This window comes from Hippocampus comes, unplaced genomic scaffold (genome assembly GCF_001891065.2).
Source record: "Hippocampus comes isolate QL1 unplaced genomic scaffold, H_comes_QL1_v1.1 scaffold381, whole genome shotgun sequence".
NCBI lineage: Eukaryota > Metazoa > Chordata > Actinopteri > Syngnathiformes > Syngnathidae > Hippocampus > Hippocampus comes.
Genome location: NW_017805016.1, coordinates 808367 through 831595, shown reverse-complemented (window position 1 = coordinate 831595; position 23229 = coordinate 808367). Strand labels below are relative to the sequence as shown.

Below are 23229 nucleotides of genomic sequence, written 5' to 3'. Positions count from 1 at the left end.
GAAGGTAACTCAAATTGTAAGAAAGGAAAAGAAAACAGTCATCATGTAGCACAATTATACGTTCAACGGAGTAGGAAGAAGTAAAAAAACGTATCTAGTCCTATCCCTTGTTATGTAATAATATATAAATTGATCATTTTTCAATCAGAAGAGAATAGGAAAAAGTCTGCATATCAACAAATGCTTTTACCCTTATGTGTGCTATACTTACCTATTTTTACAACTTTCGGTTTGTATAAATATACACACACATTCTAGCACATTTATATGTCGATTTTCTCGTATTCATCATGGGTATTGCATTTCATGACTACATTTAATAAACTCATCAATGTAATTCTGATGTATTACATTTGATACATTTATTAAATATAGTATCAGCTTAATTCTGATTTATGTAGTTTTTTTTTGTACTGTTCTCTTGAATTGTGTGTGTGCGTGCGTGCGTGCGTCAATAAGAATATTTCAGGAATTAATGTGATAGCATTTCAGTAGTGTACGTGTGTGCGCACTCGCACTTGTGTGTGATCATTTCACCCGTTTCTGAATGGATAAAAAAAGATCCGTAGTGATGAGTCCTGTGTATGAGAGAGTTTCAGTAGTGTATATGAGAGCATTTCATATCACGTGAGAATCTCTCTTGAGTGTGTCCTGTATGTGTGTGAACATTTCTGCTGAACAAAATTAAGTTATGTACGTGGAAGCTTTTTCATTCGTGCCCATGTGAACATTTTAGTACTGTGTGTGAGATTGTAGCAGTATTATGTATGAGAACATTTCAGTAGTGAGTGACAATGCTTCAGTCGTGTATGTCAGCGGAAACAAGTTGGCGTGAGAGCGTTTCACTAGCGCGTATGAGTAAAAGACATTTCTGTCATGTGCGTCAGTGTTTGCAGTAATGCGTATGAGCTTGTTTCATTAGCGTGTGTGAGAGCATTTAAGAGTAGCAAGGCCAGAGACAAGCGACAACGCCACAGTACTGACAACCAGGTGCGCAGTCCATTACAGTGCAGGAATGGAAAGCATCAAGCTGTTTACATTCAGAGACGACAATCAAACTTTGCCTGTCGCTGCACCGCATCAATTCACCAAAGCGGACATCCATTCGGTTATTTCAAAGACTGCGGTGGGTAAAGTGAGTCAGATTCAGAAATGATTCAGTTTCAATTTCGGATGTATTTTTTTCAAATTCAATGAGTTTCAATTAGTTTTTAGATCTGCTTTGTTAGTTTTTATTAGATTTTTGTGTGTGTGTGTGTTTTAATGATTCAATTCAGTTTAGTTTTACTAGGTTTGGTATTAGTTTTAGTTTTTTAAAAATATGTGAGGAATTGGTTGTGGATGATTAAAAAAGGTCAAAATGGGGTACGTAATAAAATAAACGAAAATTCCCAAACCACTCTTTGACCTTCTTTCCTCTGGACAGCAATACGGGAAAATCAACCCAGAAAGCTCATTTATGAAATTGACAAAGACGTAAAGAAAGGACATTTTTATAGTTCGTGTTAATTACCTTTATAAAGTAATTTTAGTTAATCATCTTAAAAAAAACACTTGATTTTTTATTTTTTTCATTTTTGAAAATGTTTTTTCCAAATTCAGTTTAAAATTGTTCCTTTGTTTTCGTTAACTGTAATGAACTTGGTTGGCTCCCCTGAAGTCGAGGGTGGCCTGGTTGAGCAGTTTGAAAAGGAGTGAGTGAGCCTTTGGGTAATTTGACAAATATTTTACGGCACACCTGGGAAATGTTGTCATAATGGCGTAGGTTGATATTAAATATTGATTGACGCTTCTTCTGTGCTGCAATTGTTTTGGAAGTCAAAACAAGTTTTGACATTAAGCCCAAGATGACTAAAACTGGCAATGTGCTTTGTCCTCAAATGACATGAAAAACTCTATTAAGGTCTTTCTTGCTAACATTTTACACATCACACAACCACTTCTCTGCTCAGAGCATGGGCGAAATAGTTTGCATTGTTGGCGGTTTGTCGTTTACAACAGCCACCGCTGATTTATCATCCGTCGTTATTATCAGCTGGAAAACACGTTCCGACAGCGTCCTTAAATGTCAGGTCAGCTCTCTGCTTGCTGCCCTTCAGTGAAAGGAGCAAGCTTGTTTGGAAATATGATTGCAAGGACTTGAATGAGTTTATGATGTTGTTATGACAGTTATGTTTATGATAAGGTAAGCATTTTAAACTTCCCCTTATCGTAAATAATACAAAGTGCCCCACCGGCAGCTGTTGAGCCGAGTGGCTCAACAATGCCACGTTGAATGTATAGATTTTGATGTTTTACAAAAGACCAGATCAAGCTGAATATTTGATGGCCTCCTCTGTATCATTACATCATTATTAGTGCATGAAAATCCACCCGATATTTGCTTTAATGGAAATAAATTATTCACAGTGGTCTCTTCCTGCCCACCTCCAATCTGCAACCTCATTTTTCTCCTTTAAGTCAAACGTACTGTTTCGGTCAGGGATGGGCAATAGGCGGCGTGCGACCACAATCTGAGTGGGGTGAACAATTACGAAGGGCACTGAGTCAATAATTTTTTGGTGAAAAATTTTCTGCAGTTGTTTGCTTTGGCTCATTCAAGGCTGGGAACAAATGGCCTTCCTGTTATCAAGGTTCATATGTTTGCATTCCTTTCATATCTGAAGGTTCTCCTTCTGGTTCATTCTGTTCTAGTGTATGTACTCATAAATTGATGCAAAATAAATAAGATATGCCCCCCCCTCCCCCATCTCCCGACATTGCTGTGTTCAGTGAAAGGAGCATGGACATGGCCCCAATTATGCAAACAGCTGCTTTCACACTGGATTTGTGCCCGCTGTCCCCATTACATACTTATTCCAACACGGGTGCTTGTTTGCGATGCAAACTAAACCACACTGTTGCTTTTTTTTGTATTTAAATGTGCTTGAATTGGAAAGTGTGTTTGTTGGGTGCAGGGGGGCGGGGGGTCGCCGATGTCAGTCACTTTTTTTATTTATACAGGAAGTCATGCTGTGGAAGTCCAGCTCCTCTGTGAAAAACAGACTCTTATTTTTTTTTAATTAATTTATTTTTTTTAATGGACAGCCAGCTGTCAGCCGGCTTTGCGTCTCCTGGAGTGGCTGCGACTCCTTCAGCAAATCGGAAGTGACATGCCTGACAGCTGAGTGTGGACTTTTGAGCGCATAGCCAAATGTCACACGCTGTCAAGACATTTTTTTTTTCCTTCTCTCTGCTTTCATAATGAGCTTCCGAATGAACCTAGCCGGAGTCCACTAAAGCCTATTTTTCTTTGCGATGCCCAGTGTTCATCATCAAGGCAGATGCAGTCAATGTGCAACATTTATTGATGAAAATTGCCTCCAGAGCTTTGAGTAATGGTTTTATTAGTTTTGTTTTAATCAAATAGAAGTAGATATTTTTTTACTCGTATAAATATTTATAGCGAATGCTTGTCGGGATTGGCCTCTCAATGAACTGTAGTGGCCAGAAGTCAAGTATCCATAATGTATTACATTTCATTTCATTTATTTATTTATTTATTTTAAACCACTCGGACAATTCTCTACAAAGGCTTACACACGTAAGCAGAATTGTTGGTTATGATCACAGCGAGTATGATGTCTCTCGCGGTTGCTCCAAGCGCGGTTTGAAAATAAAACAAGCGACTCTAGTTTTCTAACCACCGATGGTTTGTCCATTGGTGAGTAACAAAAACACGTACAAGAAAGATTGGTTCAATTCTCCAGCTGCTCACTTGCTTCATTTTACTTTTTAGTGCCAACTCTCTTCCCTCTTCACATCTCCTCCGGGACGGAATCCACGTTGGGGACTGAAGCTCCCCGTAATGTCAAACGCCCATAAAGGTGCAAAATAACAAACGGCAATAGTCTCCTGCGTAATTGTCACGGCCCGCAACACAGAAACCATACAAAAAAGTGCAAAGTCAAGAGCGTATACGCTACCCAATGTAAGGAAAGCTTGGCATCCTTGACCACATACGAGGGCATGACAATACTTTTGCATAGCATGAGCTAGCACGTATTACACTGTCCTCCCACGAAAACCTCCCTTCCAATCCGGGTCATGGCACCTTTGTGACAATGGTCATTCGGCGTAGTCCTGCCAGAGGCTAAAACCCACACGACCACTGTCCACCGGGTGGAGAACCGAGTGTGCTAACAAGCAGTGTGCATTGGTAGGAAGTGTTCTGATCCAGTGTTTGGTTCCAATGCCATTGCATAAAAAAGCCAAATGGGACAATACACTCTCCAGGTCAGGCCAGATGTCAACGATGTGTATTGTGTGCGGTTATTTGAGTCGCTATACGGGCTCAAAGTAGAAGAGCTAGTGATAAAAGTCCACACAGAGCCCGCACCGAAGTCTCTGCTGACAGCTCTGTGACTTTCTCAATAAGAAAATATTTCATCTTCAAGTCATTGTAGCGCATGAAACCCTTCTTAATTAGCAGGGATTTCATTTGAGCTTACGAAATTGCCTCGTTTCACCAGCAGACATCCCGTCCTTCCACATTACAGCACGTTTCTGTGCTCTTTTAATCACTATTCTAAAGCAGTTGGCATATTGGATGTCCTTATACTTCATATTTATTTCATTTATTAATACTTAATTTGGTGCCTGCTCTTGAGAAGAAATAAGTATTTAGGAAAAGAAGGGGCGTCGTGATCCATTGATTTCCATGTTTTGGACTTGTTTGCTTGACACTTGACGGTGTTGTCGCCCGCGAGGAGTAGTTTTATGTCTGCTAATCCCCAAAATGCCTTTTGATGTCATTATAGCACTTGAGTGATGAAATAATCTTCTTAACTTATAGACTGATATGTTACAAATCCTCTTTAGTGTCATATTGCTCCACTTTCCACTTCGCACAGTGGATATACAGTATTATACCCCATTAGACTAACACAAAGGTTTGTTCAAGTGTTCTTGCTATCAAAGGCTTAGAAAACAGGGCCCGTTTATAGTATACTTAAGTTCAGTCAATTGTCGAGTGTAGTATTTTCAACGTTTTAACCACTATTCACTGAAAACTTGATCGGAATTTAATATTGTCACTTTATTGAGTTCGCGTCGACTTCACAGTGCAGAGGTGCAGGGTTCGATTCCGGCTCCAGCCTCCCTGTTTGGAGTTTGCATTGTCCCCATGCCTGCGTGGGTTTTCTGTGGGCAAGGTCGGAGCCTGGATTCAAATCCTGGACCACTGCAATGTGATGTGGACGTGCTAACTTGTCATCCACTGTGACTCCTCTGAAAGAATATATTGGGTGGGGAGTTACAAAAAATATCATCATACCAATCATGAAGCATCACACAAAATATTATACATAAAGAGCAATGATCTTAAACCTGGTCTAATACTAACACGTTAATAAACATTGAGTTCCTCAATATTGAAAAAAGAAGAGTATAATGAAGTTGGGTTTGTTTTTTTGCATTCCAATCACACAATGTAGGTCTGACATGAGGTGAGGCGTGCAGCATGGTTCAATTGTAGAACCTCTGCTGTTTAAACTGTACATAATATAATAGTACACGATACTATCTTCTATCCTATGATATACTATATGTACTATAAAAAAAAACTGAAAGACAGTGAAACTGAAAGATGCTTGGTTTTCTTAAGACAGTGATGCAATATCCAAATTTGTCATTTCAATCCATCCCTCGGTGACAGAACAACAGTGGCACCTTGACAAAAATATATTAGTGTGTGCCTGGCATGTTTGCTCGGGGCAAATAATTCTCTCACAGAAGAGCTCATGAAAAAATAATATAATGAAAATACATAGATGGTCTGGGAAGTACGGCAGTTATTACATTCTATGAACCCCCCATGTTGTGTGCATTATTTCATTAGCAGTAAAACTGTTCTGGTTGCTTACATAAACAAACACACACACACACACACACACACACACACACACACACACACACACACACACACACACACACATGCGCACACATAGGCCACTGACTTCTCATTTCCACTCAGTCTTTACAGGACAAAGAAACGCAAAGGCACCTTGGAAATAGAAATGAGTGTGGGTACGCCGTGTTAGCTTGGGGGCAAATTATTGTCACATGGAAAAGATAAATGAGTTACGAAGGTGAATAAAATATGCGGTCGGAGGGCAAAACACAGGAAGCATGATGAAGAGCAGCGGCGATGGAGGGGGAACGGGAGGAGGATGGTTCAGGTTCATTTGATAGCACTTGTCCTCATTAGGGGCAGCTGGAGCCTATCCGAGAGCAAGGCGGGCTGAACCGTGGACTGATCAACAGTTGATTGCAGGGCACATATAGACAAACACTCGCATTCATACCTATGGACAGCTACCTGAAGTATTGGCCAAGTGAAATCTTGAAGATAATTCTGTTGTCTCATCACTTAAATCCGACATCATTTCATAAAGTCTGTTTTTGCGTTTATTAGAACAAAAGGTATCACATATTTTGGGTTTCAAGAATAAAGGCACTTTTCATTTTCTGAATAAAAGGCCTGATACAACGAGAAGAGAGTTGTTTTGTATTTTTTAATTCACTAGTTAAAATATTACTTGAATCTTATCGGATTATGACTTTTTTCTCAGTTTAAAGTATATGACTTATTTTTCTTCATGGAAAAAACGTGACCATTCTCATAACATTGCAATCCCCGCCCCCCCAAAATCTTTTCTTGCAACATTTACATTTAATTCCTGTGGCGCTACATGTGGTGCCTATGTTTAATTGGTGTTGGGGTTATGAGGGGTTCTTTGGAAAAAAAAATTCTCCAGGAAGGGGTCCCTTGACCCAAAAGATTGAGTTTTTAATGAACCTAACATGCAAGCTTGTGGAATGTGGAAGGAAGCAGGAGCTCACTGTTATAATGATAACCTTGTCTTAATTTGCTCACCGAATTGTGAAATCCGTCTCAGTTAACTTAACACTCTATTATTCTGCATGACTGTCCAACAGGTGGATACACACAGGTTAAATGGACCTGCATCTAGCGGAAGAGTATTTTAATTATTCTGCCTGTCACCATATGTTACTGGAATAAAGTAAGTAGTAAATACATCTCATACCACTTAAGTATAATTACATAGTTTCGGCACAGTGGTCAAGAATAACTGGAGTAAATGATGCAGCCACAAATTTGGTGTTTGTTTTATGCTATTTTGTGCGAGTCACCTTGAGCTGGAGTGTGTTATTTAATGGACATGACCCAACATTATCAATATGAATAGTGCCTTTCGTGTGTGTGTGTGTGTGTCCTGCAGCTGCAAAGGGCCGCTTGGTTTCTCCCTCCTCAGAGCCAGTGCCCTCCAAGGGGCATCAGGGGAGTAGCGCCAACCCGTGCTAACCCACATCACACACACACACACACACACAGCAGCCCAGAGCTCACAAGGACTCAACAAAAAAGGCTGGATTCCACTTCCTCCGAGTGGCTATTTCACCAGCCGGCCTGCCAAACTGAGCTATTGTTGACTTGGCATTTATTCGCTGGAGTCGAAACGAGCGTTTAACACCTCCAGTGGAGGCCAGCTGACGATTTCCGGGCGTCCATATCGAGGTTGGCAACTCTTTTTTTGGACGGCGCTCAATGGTTTTTCGCGCTTGTTTGCAACATTTTAACTGTGGGTGTAAAAGCATTACAAAGTGTTGTGGGCTCTCGCTGGCTGACAGAAGGATGTGTTTTCGCAATTACTGGGTGGAATTAGTTCCATTTCAGTACAATCGCGCCATCTGTCACTGCGGATGAATATTTTACTACGCTCTCTGGGAATGGAATGTCCCGTTAGGACGGCGCGTTTCAATGAACGCAATGTGGGCAAAAGATCCAAATGCGAGCTGAGACTGGAAGCATCCACCCAGCCCAACTGGCTCCAGCCAATGAATGAAAATAAAGAGCAAAAGTGCAGATACTTGTGTACAGAGCGGACTTACCACTCGGCAAACACAGGCCGATTACCACGACCTCGATGACTGAGACTCTTTAAACCAGGGGTGCCCAATACGTCGAATGTGATCGACCGGTAGCCCGCGGACTGGTCTCAAGTCGATTGTGGGGGGCGGAAATGGGGGGGAAAAAAATCACAGATGGAACTGGCAATGAATGAGAACTTGGAGCGGCAGGAGAAGTAAAACCCTTTCTTAACACGCTGCAAAAGTGCGGCGCATACTTCCGTGTTAGATCTCTACTGAGGTAGGCAGTGATTTCCTTTTCTCACACTCACAAACTATAGTATCTTAGGTTATGGTCGTTGCTAATCATGGCGTACGTGTGTGTGTGTGTGTGTGTGTGCGTGTGCGTGTGCGTGTGTGTGTGTGTGTGTGTGTGTGTGTGTGTGTGTGTGTGTGTGTGTGTGTGTGTGTGTGTGTGTGTAAGCGTGCATATGTGGTATCAGGTCGATCGCGTGAGGTTGGTTGCTTGAAAAGTAGATAGTTGGTCAAAAAAGGTTGGGCACCACTGCTCTAAACAATGTACTCTAAATAAATATCACCTCACGACACAATCTTTAGCAAGCACATCGGTCTTTTTTTATTGCTATTTCAGTAAATTTAAACCGAATTAGGCAATTATGCTATTAGGTTAACGGTTATCGTACTATTATTTATCACATCATTCCAGAACCATGTGCACAGGCTTTTGTGCTTTGGCTAAACAGTTTTTTCTTTTTTTTCAAGGATTAGTGGCTGTAGGTGTACAAGGACAGAGTCTTTTTTTTATCTCCTTTTGTCCTCCCTCCTCCTTCATCTCCGCATTCCTTAAGTGGCTCGGAATTTCTGTGCCCAGCCTTGCAAGTAAGGTCCACACTCGGTTAACCTCGGCGACAGCGTTAACAATGCGGATCCAATCGGCTTTAAGAGGTCGCTGCTGCTAAGGTAGGCATTGTCACGTTGGGAAATAATTGCTTTTCATCTCCACAGCTCCAGTAATGAGAGTCAATCAATGGATATCTAAGCCGCGGTCTTTGTTCATTGAGATCTGTATCAATGCGCAGACCTGGCGATGATTTGATCGTCTGATGCTTTGTATGCACTGTCTGAGATGTCCTTTCTGTCTTTTCTTGTACTTTTTTGTGTTTTGAAATCCAATAAAGCTTTCTGACAGTGACCACCCTCTCTCTGAGGTTGTTCCCTTTCTCAGCACGGTACCAACTTGTTTCGAGACAACTCTATTCTAGTCACATTTGAGGATTTTTCCATCAGCAAAAGCACCTTTAAAAAAATAAATAAATACAAAGAATTGAATCAGATAGCAGGATCACTCGGTCGAATAAGCTCGCAATCATTGTTAGCTACCTTGACCTTTGGCCTTCATTCAGGGCTGGATTGGCCATCTGTCAGTGGGTTTATACCCACTGCAGCCGAGGTCTTTTAGGGCTAATGCGGCCCAGTTTAGTCTTTATTTTCCTCCATTTTTTCTCCAATGGAGTAGCCCATAATTTAGAAGAAGCAGCCCATTTATTCATTTACAAATTAGGCACCAAACTGAACCAATCAACATCAGTGGGAGAGCTACGTGGTAGCCAGGAGGGGGTCAGGAGTCATGTCCGGACACGCATTTTTACCAAAATCTGTCTTTATAATACAATATTTGATCCTTACAGTCAATGCCAATTACATGCATTATTTTCACACCCTAGCTAACATGGCTAAGAAGTCATTGTTAATGACGCAGTCACAGTTTGATGAAATAAAATGCACACAAATGTGGAACATTGCTCAACACATTCATAGTACAAGTAGGAACAAACCTACCAAAGTAAAAAGCAGTGACACTCTTCATGACCAACATACACTTTATCCTGCTCATCTATCCATCCATCCATCCATCCATTTTCCAATCCAATCGTGGAGGGTGCTGAAGCCTATCCCAGCTGTCTTCGGGCAGTAGGCGGGGGACACCCTGAACCGGTTGCCAGCCAATTGCAGGGCACACAGAGACGAACATCCGCGCTCACACTCACACCTAGGGACAATTTAGAGCGTTCAATCAGCCTGCCATGCATGGTTTGTAATGTGGGAGGAAACCGGAGTACCCGGAGAAAACCCACGCAGGCACAGGGAGAACATGCAAACTCCACACAGGGAGGCCGGAGCCGGGATTGAACCCACGACCTCTGCACTGTGAGATCGACGGGCTAACCACTGTACACCGGGCTGCCCAAAATATCTAAAAATATCTATATTTTTTTTCTTCAATATTCTTCATCCAATCTAACAAAAAAAACATTTCTATGTAAAGTACGTTTTTTCAGTTACCATCATGAGCCAATTTTGCTTTTTTGTTTGTTTGTCAGTTCACATGATTGAAGCTGTGAGAACACATTTTGATGACATCAAAGCAGGAGCCAACGCTAGCTTTCTTTTGATTAAAAAAAGAAAACGTATGTGATGTTTTTTTTACATTTGTACTTGAGATTTCAGTGTCTGAACTTTTTCATTTTAATTTAAGGAGTCAAATCAGTACTTGTACTTTTACGAGAGTCTGGGATTTCTGCTTGAGTACAGAGTGTGATTACTTTTGCCACCCCTTCCAAATGTTGATACAAATCCAACATGAATCATACCTACCGATGCGTGTGAAGCATAAACACACCATTGTCAACAGACGATCCCCACTCCGCCCCCCCCGTTCTGCATGCTGAATTGAAAAATCGATCTGCCCAAACAAGGCGAGTCAAGTGAAGTGGAAAAATCCTGATTTTTTTTGTTCTTTTTTTTCGCTATTGATGTTCATATTGAAATTCATGAGCTATTTTTTTCTGCAAAAAGCAATGGATTACTGCTACAAGGCAGATAGTCTTCTCTCCAAATATGTTTGAATATTTTGTCACACATTTCTACCCACTGACAATTTTGAAAATGAGGAAACCTGCACAAGTCAACATTCGAATCCCAAATTGTGAGGCAGACTTGCTATTGTAATCTCCCAATTCTTATATAATGAGGCTATTAGCTGCCACCTGAATTAGATGTACTACGCCGTGTTGTGTCTCAAAGAGTGTAGTCGTCATGTGAGGGAAATCTCTGCTGCATTTCTGTAAGTGACGCGGTATGCGCACATGGCTGAGCAACGCCACATCCAATCATGCTTATAAATAATAAAGCATGCATCGAGCTTGATTTATGTTGGCAAGACCAGACCCACTTTGGGTTGGTACATGCCCGCCTGATGCATATCTATGATATGTGACCCTAACATCCAAGTATGGTTGCTGTCCTGTGAAAAACAAGTTCATCCATTTGTGGAATTTTCAAAATGTTTATGTCAACATAAACATTTTGAAAATGAACAAAATGAACCGATGTGTTTTTCACAGGACAGCAACGAAATGATTGCTCTGAGTGTTTTGGGAGATGTTGCCAACACATACCGAATTCAACACACTGAATTTGACTTTGAGTATTGAATTCAACAAATAGGAAGTACAAAAATGGTATTCGCGTTGAGAGCAGCGCTGGGTCATACAGCCGTCTCCCATGGGATCAGGAAGTCAGGCAGATCCCATCCTCGTGAGATACGATTATAAATCAGTGCCAGCCCCCCCTTCCCAGGAAAAGGCGTCGACCCGAAAGTGTACATGGACTAATATGGTGTCATCAGTATTTATCAAAGCAGCTAGTTTGTGCGCGTGGGTGTGCGTGTGTGTATGTGAGGGAAGTGAATATTGTAGCATAAGAATATATCTCTAACTCTTGTCAGTATTACACCAACCTAAAGGAGAAGCAGAGTCGCTGATGGTGTCGTGGTACAAACGCCCGACTTGTGTGCGGGCAGCGTAGGATCGTTTCCCACTCAGTGACTGGGAAATCTCCAAACTCCCAAATGTCCGCTGGCATAGGCTCTTGTGACCCTGTTCAGGATAAACTTCTTTAAAAAATAAAAGCACTTCTTTCAAAAAAATCTGAAACAGATGAAATAATAATCACTCCATCACATCGCCGAATTACACACCCTTTGTAAACTCTAATGGGAATAATAATGTATTATTGATCACCATTTCTATCCTGAATCGGCTTTTCTAACCACGTATTTTGCGTTTACTTACAAAGCAAACACTCCAAGAAGCTCGAAGTGATTGTTTGCCCAGCTAAGTGAGTGCGAGTAAGTCGCGGGTCGTGATTCAAGCATTCAGCCTACTGCTGATTCATGCACCCGACTCATCCGCATCAGAAGGAGCTGTCTGAGGGAGAGAAGGCACGGCAGGAAGTGAGGGGATGACTAGAGACAGCAACCAGACAATGAACTGTTGAATCACAGAAAATGGAAATAAACAAAATCCAATCAGGATGATGGCCCGCAGAGCGAATGGCAGGAAGAAGATGAGCTGGAGGATGAAGAAAGCGCGAGTGTAGGTTGGTGCGATGAATGCTGGCCTCCTCTCACTCACTCATACGCTGGGGAATGCTTTGGTTCGCTGTTAACACGGCAACCAAAAATTAATCATTTTCTTTACCCGCTTCACTGCAGCGTTTGTTTCGTTTGAGTGCAAGATAAGTCGGGCAAGTTGACGCGGTTACTGTAGACAGAGATTTTTTTTTCATTGACTCTCTTTTAATTCTAATGTCAATTTAATATAACTATGAGTATCCCTAAACTCCAAAGATATCCTACACATGCATATTGTCCAGAAAAAATTCAAATGTAATGTTAACAATTTTTTATTTTTAGTGAAAAAAGATGTGATGTGATGAGATTTTTTTTTTCGATTCAAGATAGTCTTAACAGACATATTTTGTCAGAATGATAAATTGTTATGAGAAGAAAGTCAAATTTTTCCAAGATAAGGTTAAAAAAAATGATATTAAAGTCAAACTCAAAAATTTTTTTGAACAAAAATGCTCTTTTTGAGGTCTCGTGAAAAGTGCTAATTTTGGAGGTATGAGGATTCCACCTGACGCCCCCATTGTTAGACAAACCAAATGAAAATATGGTCTAAATGTTCTGTGTTGTCTATTTTGAAATTCAGTCACTGGTCACGCACATGATGAGGAAGTGCATACTGTTGGTGGTTACTGGTTAACTTGTGAAATATATTGGATCAAGAGAACAAATTGGAGATGAGATGTCTTGTACTGCACTCAACACTACCATGTGGGTGGACATGTGAGTTTGTCCTTTCTGTCACCTCCATCAAGGGGATTGCACCTCTTCAAGTTTAGCCTCACAACCTCTCACTCTTAAAAGGGTGCAAAGGAAGACCCTTTATTTATTTCTTTTCTCGTTATCTGAGAAAAGCTTACACTGTATGTGCCTATGGGATGTTTCAAATCATGTCATATTAACTGAGTGCATTGCATGTGCTTTGTTGTTGGTGCTGCAGACTCGGTTCGAGCGTTCAAAGATTTACTCCTCTGGGATTCAGTCGGGAATTGAAACATCCTGACATTCAAACATCGTAGCGCTTGGATCAGCCGTGTTTTGCCTAATTCTACAGATATGGAGGAAACGTGGTTCGAAAAAAAAACATACAAGCACTCTTTAATGACGCTAATGAAGAAAATGTGTTACAGCTGAAAGAAGACTGGAGTTTTGGGGTCAGATTTTATATTGTCATGACAACACTAGTTAATTTCATTCAAAGTTACAGCCACTTTCTCTCATCTATCTATCCATCTAGCTAGCTAGCTAGCTAGCTGTCTATCTATCGATCTAGCTAGACAGCTAGCTAGCTATCTAGCTGTCTATCTATCTAGCTAGCTAGCTATCGTCCTCACAGTTTAGCGGTTGGAGATTTGAATCTGGCCTCCGGACTTCCTGTGTTATAGTCTCCCCAATGATTGAATTCTTGCCGAACGGGGGAAAAAAATGCATTGTTGGGTCAGAACCAAAAAAAAAAAAAAAAAAAATCAACCAATGAAGTAATTAACTTACCAACTGAACAACCAATGAATCAATCCTCAATCAACTAGTGACTCTCACTTACAAATATTGTCTCACTTTTTGAATAAAGGCTTCTTTACACATGGGCGGACAGCGACCGTGCGGACATCAGTGTGGCAATGCCGCGAGCGAATTGCCTTTTGTCATTGTTGACAGCGTGCACAATAAATAACATGTGACCACCCCCAGGACAGCCCCCGAGAAACAAATAGGGGAACTCCACAGAGAAGATAATGAAGAAGCCTTTCGGATGAAACAACAACAACCAAAGCTCGTCCAGTTGCCTCCGTTCAACTTTTGCAAAGGCTGCGCAGTTGTATTGCGTTCAGTCCTCTCTCTCTTGTCTCCCCTGACCCTTATTTTCTTTGTCCATATGTCCGTGCGTTCTCAGCTCCGGGGCGGCCCTCGTGGCCGGGATGCCACTGCGTGCCGTGCCAGTCGGCAGTGGACGGTGAGGCCCAGGAGGAGGGGGCCGAGTGCAGGCAGCTGAGGGGGGGCAGCCCGCACCAGACTGGGGACATGAACCTCTGCTGGAACGAGATCAAACGCAAGTCGCACAACATCCGGTAAGAGGACGATCACGTGTATAAATGGGAACTCGGTTACTATGGCGACATGAGCTCCATACAGCTGAAGAAATAAATGTTTTGCTGTTCAATTAAGTAAATGAGCTGTATCCCCCACCCCAAAAAACTGCCTTTGCAATGATAATAATGCTCACATTTGAATGTCACTATCAGAGAGGCATTACGGTAATTGAAATCGTGACATAACCTAGATTAGGAGATGGTCTTATCAAAAAGGTGAAGCAAATTTGGACATAGGTTTCCCCCCTGACAGTGAACGTACAGTACAGTATTCTTTATCTTCTGTAAAGAACGACTAATTCTACTGTAGCATTACCGAGGAGAAGTGCACACGAGAAGGAACTGATTGAAAGAAAACAAATGTAGCTATTTGTGGCTTCATTTCTTTCCATTCTCTTTAAAATGTCATAAATGTTTTTTACTAAGCCCAAAAAATAACAAATAAAAACATATGTTTTATAATGTTTTTTTTTTTTAAGACATCAACAGATTAATGACAGTTGTACTCATTTTGATGGGGAAGGATTACACTAGTCAACACATTTTTAATCAGAGATGTAAGTATACTTTTCTGGGTTCAGTTTTTGCTCTCATTCTGACCCTGCCCTTGTTTTTTCTCTCGCACATTAGGTTTCATAATAATAATAATGATAACAATTATAGTAATGATGATAATTTAATACAAAAATGCAAAATGTAATATGTCAACAGTTTTAGTAATACTTATGAATTAAGGGTTAGGTTCAGCAGGGTTTTGAATTTTTTTTCTGAAAAGTGAACACTAGAAACACACGGTAAAATCCGCAAGGTTTTATAGGTTGACGTTAAAAGCAAAAAAAAAAAAAAATCTGATTTGGTCATGGAATGAATTCAGCCCTATTGCAAGGCACCAGAAATGATGGAGCAACACATGTAGACAGACAATAAACCAATCATAGTGAAAATGGCCTTTCTGAAAACCGTTGTGCTGTATTGTTGGAATTGTGCCTGCTGAAAAGTATTGTCCATGTACACGCCCAAAGTGGAGTGGAAGCTAATGATGTGCGTTTGTATATCATGGCTGAATTTATGTTTGTGTGTGCGTGTACATCCGTGCGTGTGTGTGCGTGCGTGTGTTTTCCATTTACTCCCTGCCGAGTCATCTTATCCATCATTGCTAGCAAACTAATGCTGCCTCGATTGCGTTCATGTTTGCTCGCGCCAAACTATTAGACGCCACTCATGTTGCTCTCTAATGCTTAACTGGAGACCGTCCAGGCTTTGACGCATCATTTCCGACCCCTCATACTCCACTCTTGGGATCCTGTTCAGACAATTGCACCCCAACCTCCTACTTAATGGCTTACTTGACCCCGGCGCGTCTAATGTGGAATAGGGAGGATGGTGGGGGCAGGACAGTTGTGAAATTGGTTAAGACACTTTCCCCCGCAGCTTCCGTGTAATTAGATCAGCGAGTAGGAGAGAGGGAGTGGAGGAGTGGGATGAATACAGCAGTGAATTGATAGGGATGGAGGGAGCAGGTAAAGGGCGCAAAGGCAGATGCTACTAAATCATCCTCGAGAGAGATGCAGGGAAACAGGGAGGTAAGTGTAGAGTGAATGAATGAGGCAGAGCTGGGGTAACCTTGAGAGCCAAGTGTGTTTTTATGCAGGACAAGCGCCATAGAATTTGCTTTGTCATGCCCGCCCACCCACACCCCCGACGTTGATTGACAGCCGTTTGAACCTCCGCCTCATTAAAAGTTGTTACGCTTGATCCTTTTTCTTCCTGAAGCAGTTGACAAACTTGTACACCTCAAAAAATATTTACAGTAGCTCTTCAAGAAGCAACACAATAACCAACTTCAAAAGATATACTTGCAATGCAATTCTTTGGTGAAAAAATAATCCAAATTTTACCCCCCACCTGCATTGTAAGGTTGATAAAAATGACAAAATAGTGAAAAAAAGGCATACTAACATTCCAACATGATATTTCATATGTATGTAATATCAAATTAATATAAAGTTGTCTGGCGGTGTTGCGCACATTTCATTTCCTGTTTCTGCACCAGTGCAACTGAATAAGAGCTTATTTGCCTCACAACTGCTTGATAATCTTCTCAGCACCGTTTTAATGATGTTGACGCAATTTCGACTTTCTGAGAAAATTTCCCTGGACAGAAAAAGTTTGAGAACATCCGCTCTAAGGCCATGTTGGTATCCTGTGACTTAGCCTGGAATGAAATGGAACTTCACTTGCTGCAAATGCGACTTCCAAAATTGAGTGGGAAAAGACACGTTTTTTTTTTTTTCCTTGAAGGCGGGGATGAAACAGGTGGAATTGGCGCATGAAGATAAGAGTGAAGCTGGGAGATATGCAATGTTTATGCATGGCATGAAACTTATCAGTGTGACACAGTGTCACTCTGCTAATTGGACTCTGAGATGATAACAAAAGGTTGGCGGTGTGATCACTTTTTTTGATGTTTGGTGCAGAAAGAAGGCCAACTCATTAAAGGACACACGCGCGCACACACACACACACACACACACACACACACACACACACACACACACACACACACACACACACACACACACACACACACACGTTGAGCAGTACATGACCGACTGTGAGAGCATTAGCAACATCCACAATCGACCTGTGGATGATATATTTTGTCAAGTCATGTCAGCTTTATTGTCGAATATGTTCTGTGCCACATACAGCACAGATGAAATTTATTTCCTCTCAACCACAGAAGAGAGAGGAGCCGCCGCGGGTACCCGCAACGTAATATGACAAAATAATACAACATAAAATGACAAAATAATACAACACATTGTCCATCTCTGATAACATAATGTAAACAGCTGTCTCTCCATGGCTGAACAACCAATTGAATTGATCGATGTAGTAGAATGCAATCGCCGCCCCTAGCCCCCTGCAAAAAAAAAAAAAAAGTTTAATTTCGGTCTGTCAATTCATATGCCCGGACAATGAAAGCATCAAGCAGAACACTGCAAGGCACGAACATAAATTGGAAAATAATTGGTCACCAACCCACATCGCTTTATACTGTGTCGATGGAATCCCACTTTTGAGTGACATCATCATCATGACGAATGTACTGATGGTGAAAATGGATCGGGGAGTTGCATTTCTTCTGCGTTCCAAACGCGCCAATGTTGACGCATGGACGCGTGTCACATGGTGAACCGTCTACCTCGCCACTCTGACTGGACGCAGGCGGCCATTTGCATGTGAGGAATGAGTGCTTGCGCATTGTTCAGATTGTTGCAGACAGTCGACCACCACCAGCCGATGTCGGTTCGAGTTACGAGGCGACATTTCAGGCCCGCTGTTCGTCACTGTCTCATTTGGTCATCTCCAGAGTCTTAATTCATTTGCAAGTGTCACTATTTGCTATTGTCGCTTTCTTTCAGTCCTTCCTGTCTTTCTCTGGTCATGGCTCAGTGCAAAAAAAAAAAAAAAAAAACGCCCTTGGGGGGTTTGGTGCCCCATTTTCTCAGCCTCATCTCTGGGCAAACTCCTGTGTTGTGTCTGCAGGATAAACTGAGATCCATTTTGGATGTTTGTGTTGCTTCTATTGTTCAAGGTTAGTGGCTTAAAAAACAGGTAAATACCAGGGAAGGCATTGTTTGCACTGTGTGCGTAACAATCAATTTGGGCATTTGTAAAATTGAGCGTCATCCACTTCAGATACATTGTCACTTCTTTTAACCAGGCATCTCTCTCTCTTTAAGTTCAGCAGGTAAGAACTGTAATTACATTGAATCCATGGGAGGCTTTTCGCACTCTGAAATCACTCAGCCGGTTTCCTTCCTACTACCTTCTGGCATCATTGCAATGTTAGTCTGGAATTTAACATTTTTTTGAATTACATTTCTTTTTTTTTTTTTTTTAATTATTAAGTGCGCTGCAAATGTGTGGGGTGTATTTCAATGGTTCACAGTCTGTGAAAATATCAATTTTCTGTTTGCCGTTTCTTATATAGCGACACATAGATGCTGTCATTTTTATAAGCGGTTGCATTTGAGAGACTAACATCTTTGTATGTTGGCAAAGGAGCCAAGTCTAGCCTGGCCTGTTAGTGGAGCGATTTTACAGGCTCCTGTCTGGTGTGTGTATGTGTGTCAGGGTTAAAAAAAATAAATAAATAAAAAAATAAAAATAAAAAAATAATTTTTAATAAGTAATGTGTTAGCCTTTTATTTTTAAATACATCATGGTATCTCGTTTTCCACAGTTTACGTTTTTTGGTCTAAAAATGTTTTTCATACAAATATTCACCGTTTGCATAGGTTGCTTTTAAACGACAACACTTTCTAAATTCTGTCCAAATTCAAGTTACGTTGTTGCCATTGGAACGGAAATGATCATACAACTACTCATTTATAACCAAGGATTTCTTTTTAAAATGTCGTAAACCCCCTATATAATAGATGTCAAACTCAAGGCCCATGGGCCAGATTTGGCCCTCCACATCATTTTATGTGGGTCGCAAAAGCAAATCATTTGTGTCAGCTTGCATGATCCTTGCTAAAATCTGTACCGAAATGTCAAATTGTCATTATAATAAATAATTGTTCTTTCCCGTTTCACTCACTTGAACAATAATTGAACAAACTAATATACCGTAATTGACTTGACTGATTTCAAAAGTAGTAATCCATTCATTTGTTGTGCATAAGTAATGATTTTGTGGTTTCACTGTCATAATGGCCCTTGGAGGAAAGACTTCACTCCGAAGTGGCCCGCAACAAAAATGAGTTTGACACCAGTGCCGTGGCTGGTTTAAACTATGACAAAATTAATTTTCACACTAGACTTCCAAAATATGTACATCAGTTTGAGTCCATTTTTCCCCCCACAACACTGATTAAAAGGTTGTATGATGTAGTTTCGTGAACTTAGCCCATGCTGCATGGATCGGGGAGTTGCCCATGCTGCATCTTTTTCAGGTATACCCATGAATGGTGCCACATCTACACATTGTCTCTGAGATGTGCTATACGGAAAATAAATCAAAGACTTGGATTATGACAGTGAGTCAATCTTATTCTTAACGTTCAGTTCCTCCTCTCCACGCTGCGCGCACCATGTTTGGAATTGCAATTTAATTGCCGAAATATCTACTTTTCAGCCCGTTTGAGTCGAGCCACTTTCATCGATGTTGAATAACCATCTAGAACCGACTGCCATGGAAAATCATTCCCGTGCCGCAAGATTGACTGATGATGAACAGCATGTGTGGCATTTATTAATACAAGTCACTGGCGCCATGATTAACAATTTATCCTTGCATGTCATTTGCTTATTTTTATATGGTAATTTGTCTCATTATGCTCACACTGTCGTTTTAGAGCAATCACCATTTTGCACTGATGTAAATTTCTTATTACGGATTCCCTTTGGCCATCAGCTGTACCAGCTCCTCAAACAATATTTTTCAGTTGTGAGGAAAAAAACCCAAACAAAAAAAAAAACACCCTATGAGCGTTCTTGTCATTCAGGAAATGGATTTCCTGCAAATCTCAGGAAGGCGGTGGCGGAATAGAGATGCTTCAGGCCAGGCATCGTTTTATACTCCTGATGCACAACAAAGCACTATTTCCCAAACAGGCCCATATCCTCACCAACGTAATCATGTTGTCTCTCATTTGTCAAACAGGGGGAAATGCTTCTTTTGTAGATGACACACAAAGATGCTGACCGACGATATGCGATCAGAACGCGTTTTACAAGTGGACCAGCCGGGACTTGCGAATGTCGACGCAGGCAAGCGTGGGGCTGCTGCTGTTTTTATACACAATCAAGTCAAGCATGAAAAAGGCCAGTCAGCGCTGTTGCACTGAATGATCTGCAGCCAGCTGACAGTTACAATAATAGTGCCAAACTCTTACAGGATGTGTTAAAACGCGAGACCAATAATTCTCAAATCGGTTTCCCCAGACCCACAAGGGTCCATGTAGCTTGAGGGTTCCCCCCCCCCACCAAAAATAATTTGCAATACGTTATTATGTGGTATCATAAAAACCCTATCTTATTACATTTTGACTTCAAAATCACTTTTGTTAAATATGGCTCCTGATGCTGATAAAATACATCTTTGTACCTATGACAAGTGATTTTTTTGGGGGGGCGGGGGAGCAAAAGACAATTTTAGGGAGGGGAGGGGGGATATAGTCCTATAATTTAGAGAATTAAGGGGCACCCCCCCACCCAGAAAATATGTCAAAATATGTTCACTTGTTACAATATCACTTTGGTTAGTTAAATCATAACATCTTAAAATGATGCCCTATTCTTTATTCTCGTAAGACTTAAGAAGTAGAGACAAGACTTTACGGTGAAAACATTCCTTGTCGAAAAACTATGAGTTTAATATGAAATTTATTAATTTGTTGTGATCATTTTTAATTGTATATTATATATAATTAAGGATGGGCCAGTACCGATACCAGGTATCGGTACACGGCTGATACCGGCGGCCTTATGTTAAGGTGTTGGGTCCTTACGGAGGCTGCCGATTTTGTTAGTGTGTTATATGAAATTTTATCTAGCAAAAATTCTACAGCTATCGGTACTCTATCAGTGAGTACTGGAAGAGTGAATACTCGTACTGGAAAAAAAGTGTAATTGAACATCCCTATGAAAATTCATACATCAAAATAAAAGACAGAAAACACACAAAGATTCAACTTTTGACTTTAAAATACAACTTCAAACTATTCTCTAAAATGCCTTCTTTGAGTTCCCCTGCTTGTTTTCAAAATGGAGTGCCTACCTATAAGACCATTGATTTTTGTCATTGAGTGGCCCTTTGGCTTGTGAGCTCCCAGCAGCACGTAATACAATTCCAATGTTTCACAAGTGTTACGTCAGGAATGAGACAATAATGTTTTTTTGTGTGCTTAAAAAATAGACTTCTGATTCTCTGGTGCGAGGGAACAATTTCCTTGAGTTTGACTACATTTCATCAGTGTGCCAAAGAGAGGCGAGAACATGTGATGCAGGGTGACACGGCACACGCAATCTGACTTGATGTGGCGCAAATGTTCTGCCCAAATCATAAATTGTTCCCGTGATGACCCAGCGTTGTCTTGCCAGTTGTTTTTTTCCCCCATTCATTAAAAGAGAGTTCAAAAGAAGGTTGGCCAAAAACAGTGGCTATTTGCAGAATATTATCAAAATATTGAGAAAAAAAAAAGAAAAAAATGACACCAAGCTAAATCGTTTACAAACATTTTCCACTGTGAATGTGACCTCAAGCCTGGACAAATATGAGCTATATTTTCAAGAGGCGAAGTAAAACCAAACAACCTCAATAAATAGTATTATATTACCTTCTTGCTAGCCTTCCAATTAATGTTGGGCTGCCTTGTTAGCACAGCCTGGCCTGTCTGACTCCTGGGCACTTTTTGCCATGTTTCACAAACCAGTGTTCAGTTGAGTGAAAAGTAGGCACAGTGAGAGGGGGGAAAAAAGAGAAGAGAAGAGCAGAACGGAAAAAGCTGTGCTCAAAGCTTCCTTTGGCCCTGAGGCAACACAGCAGCGAGCTCCTCTCCTAAAACAGCCCAAACTCCGCTTCAGTCTCCTACGCATTAATTAATCATGGAAGCGGCGAATGCTAAGCTTCACGCTGTAATCTCTCGGATTCATTGGGGAGTTGAATTTCTATTTGACAATGTTATTTACTTTTGGATGGGAACCGTCAAGCAAGCGCGGGGGTGGCATGCAACTGTGCTGTGTTAAACTGCATACAACGGTTGCCCAAGTCACGACACATTTGACATTTCCAGCTAAAAAACAACAATGAAAGAAAAAGCAGCTAGTGACAGTGATGCGTCGACGCCGGCCGGGTTTGTGGGCTTATCTCTGCTGGATCCTTTGCACGTTGCTAATCCCGGAAATGAAAAGGTCTAGGATCTTTCATTACGACAATATTACGGCAATATCAAACTGATGTAATCGTGCCTTCCCTTCTGATAGCTTTCCAAGATGTTGCCACTGTTGCTGCGTGTTTAGTGATGAACACAGGAAGTCATCCCTCCCATTGTCTTGTTGTTCGTTGATTTGACTTCCTATCAAACCACAATTGGAATGCTGTTATCTTGTGGTATCCCATGTGGAACATAATACAGTGAACCCCAAGTGGATATGTCCATCCACAACAGGTGAAAGTCTGTGATATTTATAGATACCAAATATATTTTTTTAATTTGTACTAATACCCCCCCCCCCCCAACGCATACATTTAGACTCCTGAAAACATCCATCCATCCATCTTTTAACTTTTAACTTTTTATTCAAACTGGTTTCCAACCAATCGCAGGGCACTAACAGCCATTCGCTACAATTGGTGAAGTAAAGAAGATAGATTTGCTACTGTACATCTTATACTAGCATGCTAACATCATTTCATTTCAGCCTTAATGTTACTTCACAAAGCAGGGAAGAGCAGAGAAATACAGGTAGCTACTCATTTTCTGAGAAATAACTGCTATTAATGTTGTGCTACATTATGTTTAGCTAACAATGAAGGCAGTTAAGTTTAATCTTGGACTTGCTTTTTTACTTTCAAACCCCTTAGCAAACGATCACATAACGCTATAGCAGAGGGGTACAAAATGAACCACGATATTGCGAGGGTTGGCTGTACTTTTTGATTTATTCTACCTTCTCTAATAGAACGGGAAAAACAATTATTTGTAAACGTACTAGTGGTGATCTAAC

General features: G+C 41.0%; 1 protein-coding gene across 1 annotated transcript in view; it reads left to right on the top strand.

Moving 5' to 3' along the window:
* Positions 1–14337: 14337 nt before the first annotated feature.
* The window catches only part of drp2 (dystrophin related protein 2), a 54502-nt gene continuing 45610 nt past the window's right edge, over positions 14338–23229 (top strand). The window contains exon 1 of the mRNA XM_019863379.1: positions 14338–14466. Within this exon, the coding sequence (XP_019718938.1) occupies positions 14420–14466 (47 nt within the window). The 5' untranslated portion in view covers positions 14338–14419. The remainder of the gene's footprint in view (positions 14467–23229) is intronic.